We start from the raw sequence: 13,615 nt of genomic DNA on the forward strand, positions 1-13,615 counted from the left end.
CCTCCGGTTGTTACTGTTCTAGCTCCACCTCTGAAGTCTGAATGCTTATGCATTCTTTGCAGATATGTTGTGGGGTTTAATTTTAAGTTTTTGTCGGGTTATTTATTTGCTGGAAAATAATTTTTTTAAAAAAAGTGAATTTTAAGAAAAATATTTTTTGATATTTGGTAATGTAATAAAAAATAAATTGAAAAACATTTTCTAATGTTTGGTTATGTTATGGAAAATGAACTGGAAAGTAACTTATTAATGTTTTATTTTTTCAAGTTTATTAAAATAATAAGAAACAAATCTTACAAATTAAAAAGTTGAATGGGTATGAAATTGAAAAAAAAAATAATTTCATAAATTATCTCAAATAAAATAAATAATAATCAAAATAATAGAGTTCAAATAAAAAATAAAAAAATTGAAAGATCAAGAAATTGAAATAATAATAATTAACATTTCATAAATTATTTCAAATAAAATAAGTAACAATCAAAAAAATATGGACCAAATTTGATAGATAAAAAATTTCAATAAAAAAATGATAAGGAAAAGGCAAATAGCAATTATAAAAATAAAGACTAAAGTTAATATAAAAATTAAATTTTAAGAGATGAAATTAAAAAATAAATATTCAAAACAAAATATATATAGCAATCAAAAGTTTGAGGATCAAATTTGATATAATAAGCAAATAATGATATTTCTAAATTTTTCACAACTTCCGGAAAGTGTTTTCTGCCCAAATTTTCCAGGAAAACACTTTCCTGAAAACTAAGCCAAATTTTCCTTTGACTGGAAAATGTTTTCCGTTGACCAACTTTTCTAATGACAAATAAACATATGAAAGTTTGGAAAGTGTTTTCCCAGAAACCACTTTCTGGAAAACAAACACAGCCAAAAGAAAAACATTTTTCTAAAAACCAAGTCAAATTTTTCTTTGACTGGAAAGTGTTTTTTGTTGACCGGAAAGTATTTTTCTTTGACTGGAAAGTATTTTCCGTTGACCGGAAAGTGTTTTCCGTTGACCACATTTTCTAATGGCAAACAAACACAGGAAAGTTTGGAAAGTGGTTTCCCGGAAACTACTTCCAGGAAACAAACATGGCCTCAACTTATTTTAAAAGTAACATGTATGCTAATCAGATATAAACAACGGAATCAAATCTTCCAAAAATGCTATAAATCAGATATGTATTTGTACTGTCTAAGATATCCTGATGAACTCAAGCCCCAAATTAGCACATGCTGCCAGGAGGAAAAAATTGGAAAAGCAAAAGAAATTAGTTCATGCTCTGGCTGAAAATGTGCTATTGCCTTGCTACTCGGCATGGCAAAGCTTTCTCAGAGTTATAGAGGTTCTCCTCTTCTGATTTACTTCCTGCCCTTCCCACATCTGAAATCCTGGTTTTCGATTAATCTCATGCTTCCAAAGGTACCGGGCATCCCCAAACAGTAGAACTAGAGATCCTGGCATCAAGAAAACAGGAATCTTTATCATGGGCAGATCTGGTTGTTCCTTGTCACAGTCAGAGACCTCTCCAACTTGTGTGAAGTGCATCACGCAGGAGGACTCCAAGGAAACAATGGCAATTCCATCTTCAAAGCGCATGAGGTCAACATGTGCACAGATCCCCTTCAAATGCAAACATCTTATCATTGAAGGAACATCTAGGTAAAGTAATATATTCACTCTGTCTCTACAGAACATTGAATCTACCAGTGATGGAATCAAAAAATAAGCTCAACTAGCAACCAAAAGCAAACAGAATTATCTTAGTTGCTCAAGATGGAACATATTAATGCAAAGTGCTAAAAGATAAAATTTACTGTATAGAATTGCAACATTATGAATAGATGTTAATGTTATCAGGCAGTCCTATCCCCAATTGCTCTCAAACTATGTTTCCAAGGCAACATAAGACACGTTAAATTATGCATTACGGAGACTTCAAGCAAGACATGTACAACAGCAAAATAGAGTGTACTTGAAATTTTACAAGTACAAACAGTACAAGGAATGATTCTTAGCCTTCTCTAACCACAACTTATAGCTATCTGTCCCACCTATGTATACTTGTTAAGAAAAAAAGACTAACAGAGTAAATTGAATGGTTTGGCAATTATTTGAAATGCTTCTATATATAAATGCCATAGGCAAAATGCATATCAATGTCTTCAATTTCCAGTTTCTGTTTTCGCTATGGATCTCTATACAGGAAACTGATACTGGTATCCCTGTATGCAGATTATAGCAATTTAGTAAACATTGCAAATGCTCAATAAAGCAACCGCAAATGAAGGAAAGTATCATTGCCATTAAAATGATATGGTTCGAAAATAGTTTGCTTAGCAGTATAAAAGTTCACATGAAAAATTTATCTGCAGACCATATAGAAAGTGAAGTCGCACCTCACCTGGTTGGTATACATTTACAATTAGTTGATCAAAAAAGGGTTCCCTCGACAGCAAATCAGGCGGCAGCCAGCAGGCGGCTTCACCCCTATCAGAGCCAGCACAGCTAGGAGGTTCATGGATACGATCACCGTATAGAACCACCTCACGAATAGAATTAGAGAGCTCAATGGCCCAGGATGGAAGATCTCCAAATCTCATAGCCTACAAGAAACAGTGAATATCCATCACAAAATCACATCAATATTCCAGCCCATGATTATGTTAAACTCTAAAACACTAATTCTGATTAAAAAAAAAATCGAGTTCAGTTCTAGGCCGTGTACCCACCTGATTGTTGGAGGCTTCAAGGAACCATCCCTCTGCATTTCCACAGATTATAAGAAGCGAAATTCTCTTGAATATTAATTAAATTAAACCAAGAAAAGCAGAATGAAAGCATTGGATGGAAACGCACGCACCGTTTTGAATAGCGGAGAGAAAGGTAGATTGTTGATGAGGGGAGAGAAAGTGTCGGCACAACCATAAACCATTGATTTCCTTGATTGGTTCCCAGGTAGGGTAGTTTGGGTCCGAGGTTGAGTGGCATCCAACATCGTCTATCGAATCTTCTTTCTCTTCACTTTTGTCTTCGCTGTCCGATGAGTCGCCAAAGACTTGTCTTAGAAGCGCTTCCATTTTTATTTTATTTTTTCGCGAGTTCGGTCAAAGGTTTTCTAGCTGGGAGACGGAGTCCTGCTTGTTTTTGGGCTCGCAGTTTGCCCTGATTTTATTTAAGAAAAACTAAAGCGACTGTTGCAATTTCTGTAGCTGTTTATTTTTATTTATGTAATTTAAGAGCATGTTTGTATTTTTATAACTAATTGTACACATTTTCAAAGCAACGCTACATTACAGGCTAAATCAATTTTTTGGATGTGAAAAAAAATCTAGATATTGTTAATATGTTTTTTTAGTAAAAGAAAGTAAACTATAACATGATCGACTTAAAATGTTTAATAACAATTTAGATGATTAATAAAAGTATAATTTAACTAAAAAAATCAAAAAAATATTTAAAAAATATATTGAAACAATAACATTTTATGACGATTCGGATCAATTCAAGTTAATTTGTTAAATTCACCATCTAAGTCCAGTAAAAAACAAATAAAAAATATTAAATCTAATTTTTAATCAACTCAATGTTGAATAATAAAATTAAAAACAAAATCCAACTAAAAATGAGTCAAATCAACTCAAGTTAACCTATCAAACATAGGTTATAGGAGTATGATAACTTTATAGAAAACAAATCTAAATAAATTATATAGCTTAATTCTCAGTCAATCCAATGTTGGAGGATGAAATTAAAAAAAAACACAAAAATCAACACGAGTCAACCGACCAAACTTATTATCCAGATCATGAGATTAGAATAACCTCATAGAATGCAAACTGAAACAAATTATGAAATATAATTCTTAATCAACTCAATATTGAAGGACAAAAAAAAACTTAAGTCGACCGGCTTAACCTACGACCTGGGTTATAAGACTGTGATAACTCCATAAAAAACAAATATAAATAAATATGAAGCCAAAATTTTAATCAATCTGATATTATAGGATTAAAATAAAAAAAATAAAAAAAGTCACTAAAGTCAACTTAAGTAACCTCAACTCAAGTTAACCTGAAAAATCTATGTGATAAGATTATGATAACTTCATAAAAAACAAATAAAAAATATAAAGTTTAATTCTCAATCAATACAGTTTTTTAAATGAAATTTAAAAAAATTATTTAATATAAAATATATAAATTAATCTGGCTAATATGTAAAACTTACTGCTTGAATTATGAGATCGTGAAAACTTTATAAAAAATAAATCAGAAAGTAATTATAAAATTTAATTATGTATCAATACAATCTAATATTAAAAAATAAAAATAAAATATAATAATAATTAAAAAACTGGTAATAGCTATTCCATGAAGAGGCTAAAGTGATTGTAGTGAACCTTCAGTCCATAAGGTATGGAAAGAACCCGATTTGCATCAATTTCCTGGTCTGTGTTAACCATCTTTTAGTAAGAGTGAACAAATGTATTAAAAAGATAGAAAGTGTAATTAAAGCATGGATAAACTTTTCTTTTGATAGAACTTTTAATGATACTTTTTACCTGATTTGCATATTAATCAAAATTAAATATAATTAAAATTAAACGTTACTTATTTGACCAGAATTAAGTTGTTTTCAAAGCAATTTTAAGAATACATACTCTTTTTTGACCGATATAAAGAATAAATTTTTAGATACTAGTCTAGATTCGTAAAATAAATAAAATACAGTTTTTTTACCACCAAACTTATGTATTAGATCATGCTGCTCGTCGGATCAATTTTTTTATGAATATATAAAAAATATACATGTGTTTTTTAACCAAAAAAATTATATAATGATTGACTTTATATGATATGGTCTACTTAGCATGTTTAAATACAATCCGGGTGATTAATATAAATATAGTTTGACTAAAAAAATCAAGATGACAACTTTCTTAAAATATTAAAATTATAATATATTAGATCGACTCAAATCAACTCAAGTTAACATGTCAAACTCTCTACCAAAGTTATTAAACCTTGACAACCATGTAGAAAAAAAATAAGAAAAAATTATTAACCTCAATTATCAATCAAATAAGTGTTGAAATATAAAATTGAAAACAAAATTAAATTAAAAAATAAGTTGAGTTAACCTATAAAACCTAGATTGTGATACCGAGATAACCTCTTAGAAAAAAAATTAAAACAACTTATAAATTTTAATCTTCAATTAATCAAATGTTAAATGATGGAATTAAAAGAAAATCAGTTTAAAAAAAAAGACATAGAAAACCACTTGAGTTAATTATCAATCAAACAAGTGTTGAAATATAAAATTGAAAACAAAATTAAATTAAAAAATGAGTTGAGTTAACCTATAAAACCTAGATTGTGATACCGAGATAACCTCTTAGAAAGAAAATTAAAACAACTTATAAATTTTAATTTTCAATTAACCAAATGTTCAATGATGGAATTAAAAGAAAAACAATTTTAAAAAAGACATAGAAAACCACTTGAGTTAACTCAGGTCAATCAACTGAACTTATAACAAAGGTCACGAGACCAAATAATCTAATGGAATACAAGCTAAGTAAATTATGAAATATAATTTCTAATCAATTCAATATCAAAGGATAAAATTGAAACAAATCAATTAAAATATGACAAAAAATCAAAGTCAACCAGCCTGACCAGCAACCCGGGTTATAAGATTATGATAACACACACACATGCATGTATATTATGAAACCCGGTTCCCAATCAACGCAATATTGAATGATTAAATTGAAAAAAAAATCAAATAAAAAAAGACTAAAAAGTTACTTAAATGAACTCAAGTTAACTTACCAAACTTGGGTTAGAAAACTAAGATAACTGCATGAAAAACAAATCAAGATATATTATTATATCAAACTAACTGAACACACACACACACATATATATATATATATATATAAAAGAAATTTGTATTTTTTTTGGTAAATCATAAGTATTCGAACTTATTTTTCCTTTTTTATCCCTTCCGACAATCCCTTTTATACTAGCAGGACAACAAGATAAGAAAAAACCACTTATTATATATAAAAAAAGTTCACTGTATATTTCAACCATGAGCCAACCCCGAATCAACTTCCCAGCAAACTTCAGATTTATTACTCTTCTTTTTCTTAATTATGTCCCTACCAAAACAAATAAAAATAAACTTTTTGTTTGTTAAAAAAAGAAATTTAAACCTTTGAGTACCAATACTGTAATTATCCGAAGGATCCCACCCCCATGCCTACAGGCTGTCACCATAACATAGACGATGAAACAAAAATAAGCAAAAGAAACCGTACGAAAAGGGTGCCGTTGCAACGCTCCTTATTCTGGCGAGCCATTACTAATTTACTATACTCTCCCTTGCCAGAAGTTCCCGTTTATTTGGAAGGGTTCGCTCAAGGAATTAGAGTCGCTGATGAGAGGAGATGGCGAAATTAGAACCTAAACAGCGAACAGAGATGGCAAGCCCAATTTTAGTATGCAAGAGCTGTTCTGATTGATTTTCCCCTTAACCTTTTTCATGCTTGTTTGTTACCTAGAAAGATGCTAGAAAACAGAGAGGTATCTAGCTCGCTTACCAGATGAATATATAATCTAAGAACCCAAGAGGGTGGGGTTTTTTGATTAATTTATATAAAGCCAAGGAGGATTTGTATGAATGAAATATTTTAAATGGGGCTTCAATTCCCATGAACCCCCATTACTTGCGCAGGAACCCAGAGAGATGCCCGGTTTATATTTTGACGAGAAGAAACTCGTTTTTGGTGTGCCAGAGCTAAAATCATTCTGATATATATATATATATATGTTCAATTAGGCTGAAGACAAGGAGAAAAAAGCTCAAGCATGTAGATTTTGTTCAAGTGGTGCCGATCTACGTGGTGGTCTGTTTTTCAAGCGTCTACAGATATGCCAAGGAAAATTCTGGTCCACTGAAACCGGGGGTCCGAACTGTCGAGGACACCGTCAGAACTGTCATCGGACCGGTCTATACGTGGTGGTCTGTTTTTCAAGCGTCTACAGATATGCCAAGGAAAATTCTGGTCCACTGAAACCGGGGGTCCGAACTGTCGAGGACACCGTCAGAACTGTCATCGGACCGGTCTACGACAAGTTCCATGATGTCCCCTTCCAGCTTCTCAAGCTTCTAAAATTCGTCGATCACAAGGTCAGTTTTTCTTTTCTCCAATTCCAAATCTATTTCGCAACCGGGCAACTAATTACCAGCTATATCACTTGATTTAAGTGTGTTTATTTTTCTAATATATATATATATATATATATATATATATATAGTCTTTTAATTTTCAACTGGATTTGGAATGAGTTTTCCTTTTTATTTAATTGGTTTGACATTTTATTAATGATGTCAACCTTAAATATTTTGGTAGATGTTAGTATTTATATCATCATTTCATCAAAATACATCTACTTAGATATTTTATTTTTAAAATAAAAATATCATATAACTATTTAATGAAAATTAAAGATCAGACGTTTAATTATAAAAAATATATAAGTTTAGGCACTCAAAATAGTTTTATCTCTATTTTGTGGAATTGTTTACCTTGTACCCAGCTAATAAATAATATTTTTTTTATCGGTATCAGTGTTATATATTTTTTCTTTTTCTTTTTTAAAAAATTGAAGCATAAATCTCGTAGCTATAGATTATAGTTTTTCTAGAAATGAACCATGAAATCTGGATAATTTTCTTGAATCTTTCAGCCGTACATGTTCTTGGAAGATTTATGCTTCAAAATCTTGATAATGGGGTCTAATATTTCTTAATTGTCTATTTATATTTTGCATTTAATTGATCTGTGTATGAGACGAAGTTTCATTTTTCCTTGTGGACTCCCGCGAGGCAGATTGATGAATTTTTGAGGGAATTGGACAGGCAAGTGCCATCACAAATTCACAAGTGAAGTGGGTGTCGTGTCAAGCTCGAGCTGTAGAGCCTGTTTGGCTATATGGTTGAACATGTATTTGAGTAAATTTTTAATTTTTTTTTTTTGCTAAAATTGAGTGCGGTTTGTACTTTTTGGATCGTTTTGATATTTTGATGTCAAAAATAATTTTTTAAAAAATAAAAAAACATCATTGACATATATTTCGGCACGAAAAGCTATTTGAAAAGCAACCACTACCACACTGCCAAACACGCTCTGCCTATGAAGTTCAGCGAGCTGGTGTGGTGGACGCGGCGAAGATCGTGTACCAAAAAAAAAATACATATATATAAAATGAAATATATAACTTAACTAGTTAAATTATGATTGTGCTTCTTATAAGTTATTAGTTTGAATTTTATAAATTTTAGAAACACTTAAGATTCACATGTTTTTCTATTCTTAAAAACAAATCAAAATAAATTATCAATAAAAAATTTTAATTAACCCATCATCAAATAATGAAATTAAAATATAAAACATTAATAGCAAAAGAAAACACAAAAAACAAAGGATGAGACTTAAAAACAACTTTTTAAAAAACATCAAAAGTTGGTTTTTTTTTTTGTCACTCAGTTTAAAATTTTGTACAAACAACAAAACTAAATTCTATTTTATGAAATCGAATACCAACTTGATGTTAGAATATTTTTTTGATATCATGATAAAAATATAAAAAACAAATTAAAATAAGATATCAACTTTAAATCCCAATAAACATACAAAATAAAAATCAGGGGTGATCATTTTCGGTTCGGTTTGATTTTTTAAGACAACAACCGGTTCAAACCGGTTTGGCTTGATTTTTTTGTTTTGGCTCGGTTTTTCTGGTTTGGCTCGGTTTTTTTCTTTTTTTTTATTTGGGTTTGGTTTTTTCGGTTTTAGGTTTATAAAACCGAATCGGTCGTGTTTTTCAAAATTTTAATCGGGTTTTTTTTATAGTTTTGTTTTTTCAATTATTTTTTTTTAATTTTCTTGATTTTTTTCGCTCACCCCTACTAAAACCTAATTTGAAAAAACAAACAAAGATTTGATAACCACATAAAAAAAGGATCAGAATGCGAAAAAGTAAAAATAGAAATCATTATGCATTACTATTATAATTCACAATATTATGAATGCAGGTAAATGAAGTTTTCCCGTACCTTTTAATTTTTTTCTTAATCTTTAGCCAACAAAATTGAATCAATTGATGATTTGACATGTGTCCATTTTCTAATAAAAATAGAATTTTAATTTTTTTTTTGCATAAATAGAAAAAGAAATTCAATATGCTTAGAAAAACAAAAAACTAATCTCCAAATTAAATATTCATTTCCATCTAAGAGCGTAGCAAGTAATAATAAATGCTACAAGTAAAATAAAATTATAATTTCAAAATTATTTTTAATAAAAAATCAAAATTACTAAAATCTAAAACTAACCATGTTAAGAACTTCTTTTTTTTACATGAAAATAAAAAAGAAAGTTCCTCTCCCTTTGCTAAAACGACAAAAAAATAAAAATAAAGAAGGGAAACAATCCACCCTACAAAAATCATATTTTTTTGGCAGATGAGAATTTGTACTAGAGGTTGGCTTGGATTACTGACTTGTGCTGCAAGTTGGATCATTTTTTTTTTTTTTAACGTTAAAAGAAGTTCTGATATGTTAAAGTGTTTTATAGTAAAAATATTTCAAGTCATGCGTGGTCATTCAATGTGATCCAAATAATTTGAAAGAATAAAAAACAATTCAGATAGGAAGTAAAAATATAATTTGATTAAAAAATTAAAATAATATTCTTTTAAAAAAAATATTAAGATGATAATATATTTAATCAATTTAAATTAACTTATTAAATATGCTATTCAATTTAAGAGATTGTGATAATCTTATATAAAAAAAATCAAAAATAAATTATGAATTTTAATTTTCAATCAATTAATTAAGTGTAGAAAAATCAAATTGAAAAGAAAAAAAATAAATGAAAAAACTCGGGTCAACCCAAGTTAACCTATGACCTGGGTCATAAAACCATAATAGCCCTATAAAAAACAAATTAAAATTGATTATGAAGTTTAATTTTCAATCAACCCAAAATTAAAGAATTAATTTAAAAAAAATCGATTGAAAAAAGAATAAAAAGAGACTTGTGTTAATCCAAGTTAACCCACCAAATTCTCAACCCAAGTCATGAGGCCATAAAAACCTATAAAAAATAAATCAAAATATATTATGAAGCTTAATTCTTGATCAAAGTAATATTGAAAGATAAAATTAAATTAATAATAAAAAAAACCTAAATCAAATTAGATTAATCTATCAAACTCGTGTAATAAATTATGAGATTAGAATAATTTAAAAAAGAGAATAAAAATCAAATAAATAAAAAATATGTTCCAATGAAAGGTGATTTGCGTGGAGGCAAATACTGAATTCACATTCTCTCTTTTTTTTTTTCCAAAAACATTAAATTTCCTTTCTTATTTATACAAAAACTAAAAAAAAATGAAAAATTTAATTACAAGCGCGCGCACATCAATGTTATTATGAATATCAGGTAATTTTATCATTTAAGTTTGCAATTTCCTCTTTAGTTTTTTTAAGCTTATACTTCCTTAAACTAGTCCAATAACTTTTTTTTTATAAAATTGTTGCAAGAATTGTTATAAATTTGGTATCAAAGCTAGGCAAATTATAGTTTTTAAACTCGATCCGGTAGTTGGTCCAGTCCAAAGCTCTACTTCTGAGTTTTGATCGGATCATCCCATGTTTTTTCTTTTTATTTTTTTTTAAATCTAATTTGATTTTAGCTCCGGGTCGACTCATTAAGCCAAATTTCAAAACTACAAGACAAACCACAACAAAAAAAACATAAATACAAGGATAGTAAATATGGTTGATGACATGAAGCAATAACAAAATCAGTAAACACAGTAGTGGGTTTTATAAAAGCTTGTGTAGCAATCACCACCTGTTTGGTAAAGGTAAATCAATAAATTATCTAGATGGTGATCTAGTGATAAAAGTTTGGGATCAAGAGATTTGTTTTTTCTGTGATCTCATGTTTGAGCCTTGTGGTTGCTCATATGATAGCTATTGGAGGTTTACATGGTCATTAACTTCAGGATCCATGGAATTAGTCGAGGTGCGTGCAAACTGACCCGGACACTCACATTAAACTAAAAAAAAGAAAGATAAATCAAGATGCAAAAGATCGAGGAAAGGAACCCATGGAATCCCTACCGAATTCCCCCATAATTTCAATCAACGATCATCATCATCACCCGTGGATAATTAACTTTTTAACTGCCACAACACTAGTCATTAGCATAGACTTTTTACAGCAAGTTTCCACTCGAACGAGTGAGCTATAACTTGGTTTCACGAGATAGAAGAAACTATAGCAATTTATCAGTTGGGAGGGCTTACAGATCCGGCCTGGGTTTCAACTTGTGATGACCTTATGGAATCATTAATAGATTTCAAGTAGGTTTACACTATGAAAACCACTACTTCAAATTTTTTAATTGAAATTCATTCAAATAAATTAATTAAAAATGTATTTGAAATATTATTTAATAAAGTAAAGCTCAACTTTTTTTAATAAGTTTATAACATATTTATCTAATATTAACAACTGCTGTTTTTGTATAGCCATCCATGGTATTTGTTTTTTTCTTATATTTTATTCGTTTGCTTTTTTTTGCGTGTCTATTTTTATTATTGTATAACTAAATAACAAAAAAATTTTGAACTTAATTGAGTTTATGACCCATATGACAGGTTTAACGAGTCAATCTAGTTAAATAAAAAAATTTATCATCTTGAAATAAATAAATAAATTGATTGTTGCTTGGATTTGTTTTTAAAAAACTGAGTTTTGAACCAAACAATTAAGTTAAAATTGAACCCGCTAGGCCAGGCATGTCACATTAAACCAAGTTCAACATGTTTTAATTTTAAATTGAGTTTGTGCAAAAGGCTATGTAGTAAAGCTAAGTCAAGTTGATAAAAAACAGAAAGAGGAACTATGCTAGAAAAATATTTTTTTTTTCATTGAATTTTAATATTTACATTTTCTACAAAACTTAAATAGCATAACATGACACGAGAACATGTTTCTTCATCTATATTTACCCCTCATCTTCCCGATTTAATTTTTTTTATTATTAGCATAAATTCTTTTTTGTATTTATTATATTATTAACCCATATTATATTATAGGTCAAATCAATTCTTTTTAAGTAAAAACAAATTTTCAGGCGTCACTAACTTCTTTCTAGTAAAAAAATAAAATTACATTATAGTTGATTTGATATAACCTGATTGACTTGATAGGCTCGAAGACAACTCAGATAACCATTAAAAACTTAGTTTGACTAAAAAATAAATAAATTCAAGATGATGTCCTTTGAATAAAAAAAAATTAAGATAATAACATATTAGATCAACCTTGTTTAATTTACATAAACCTACCAAATTCGCGACCTAGATCATTAAACCATGATTACCTCATATAAAATAAATCAAAAGAAATTGTAAAGGTTGATCTCCAATAAACTAGGTGTTAAATGATAAAATTTTAAAAAAAAAATATAGATTTTTTTTAAAAAAAAAGAGTAAAAAAGAAACTATTGCAATGGACAATGTTTCATGAGGCAATGTAAAACGAAAGCATCGTCTTTTTTAGTTTAAAAAACAAAACAAATTATGAAGTATAATCTTCAATAAACTAAATATTAAATAATGAAATAAAAAAACATAAATTTTTAAAAAATACTATTGCAAATGAATAGTATTTTGCAAGGCGATGCAAAGTGAAAATACCACATCTTTTAGTTTTTTCACTAGCTATTTAACCATTACTTTGTCACGGGTCAGATATTTTTTTTAGCAAAAAAAAATATAAAGGCATTTTCAACACATCTTTTGTTAAAAAAATTATAATTATAAATAAAAAAAAACTTATACATACATGTTAATTGTTATACACATGCACACCTAACTCATTTTAAAAAAGGTCAAATGATATGTTGTTTGTCCCATTAACAAGGAAAAACAAGGGACTCACATGCATAGGCCTGAAAGTATAGAGTGTTGTTCGCCGCGTTAATATAGTTAAAATAAGAGCTCTCGTTTACCCCATTATAAAGATAAAAAAGAAAAAATCACAAAAAATAAATTACAAGAAAATAAAAACAAGAACAAAATGAATGATTATAAACATTTTAAGTATAGAGTAATAAGGAAGTTGAATGTAAAGGGAAAATAGGCAAATAAAAATTGTTTTTCCCAAAATAAAAAATTACAGATTTTTCATCTACAAAAATTTTTACAAAATTACTATTTTTACAGTGATTCACTAATATATTGATATACTAGTATATTGTATAATGAAATGATAAAAAAAACTTAGATTAAAAAGAAAACTACCATTGTAAATGAATAGTGCTATGTGAGGTGATGAACAATCAAAACACCGCGTCTTTTATTTTTTTTAATTGTTAATATTAATTAGTCTATATTAGATTTTTAGCTTGCGTTGCGCTGGGGGTCATATAATTTTCTTCTAACGTAAAAAAATTAAGGCTTTGCCAATGTTTATGTAGTAAAAAAAAATTGTGTGGGATTGACAACTTGGTT

The 13,615-nt window shown here is 28.6% G+C and overlaps 1 protein-coding gene across 1 annotated transcript; it reads right to left on the bottom strand.

The window, feature by feature from the left end:
• Positions 1-1,137: 1,137 nt before the first annotated feature.
• On the bottom strand, positions 1,138-3,158 carry LOC133681998 (uncharacterized). The gene is made up of 4 exons (XM_062105218.1): positions 2,865-3,158; positions 2,734-2,765; positions 2,401-2,607; positions 1,138-1,624 (listed from the first exon to the last, which is right to left on the bottom strand). The coding sequence occupies exons 1-4, from the start codon at positions 3,079-3,081 to the stop codon at positions 1,310-1,312; spliced, it is 771 nt and encodes a 256-aa protein (XP_061961202.1). The 5' UTR covers positions 3,082-3,158; the 3' UTR covers positions 1,138-1,309.
• Positions 3,159-13,615: the final 10,457 nt, after the last annotated feature.

The sequence above is a fragment of the Populus nigra genome, chromosome 2 (assembly GCF_951802175.1).
Source record: "Populus nigra chromosome 2, ddPopNigr1.1, whole genome shotgun sequence".
NCBI lineage: Eukaryota > Viridiplantae > Streptophyta > Magnoliopsida > Malpighiales > Salicaceae > Populus > Populus nigra.

Coding starts and splice junctions, on each gene's coding strand:
- LOC133681998 (XM_062105218.1), bottom strand. CDS start 3,081: ATGGAAGCGCTTCTAAGACAAGTCTTTGGCGACTCATCGGACAGCGAA. Junction 2,766..2,864: donor TCTCTCCGCTATTCAAAACG/GTGCGTGCGTTT, acceptor GTGGAAATGCAG/AGGGATGGTTCCTTGAAGCC. Junction 1,625..2,400: donor ATGTATACCAACCAGGTGAG/GTGCGACTTCAC, acceptor TTGCATTTGAAG/GGGATCTGTGCACATGTTGA.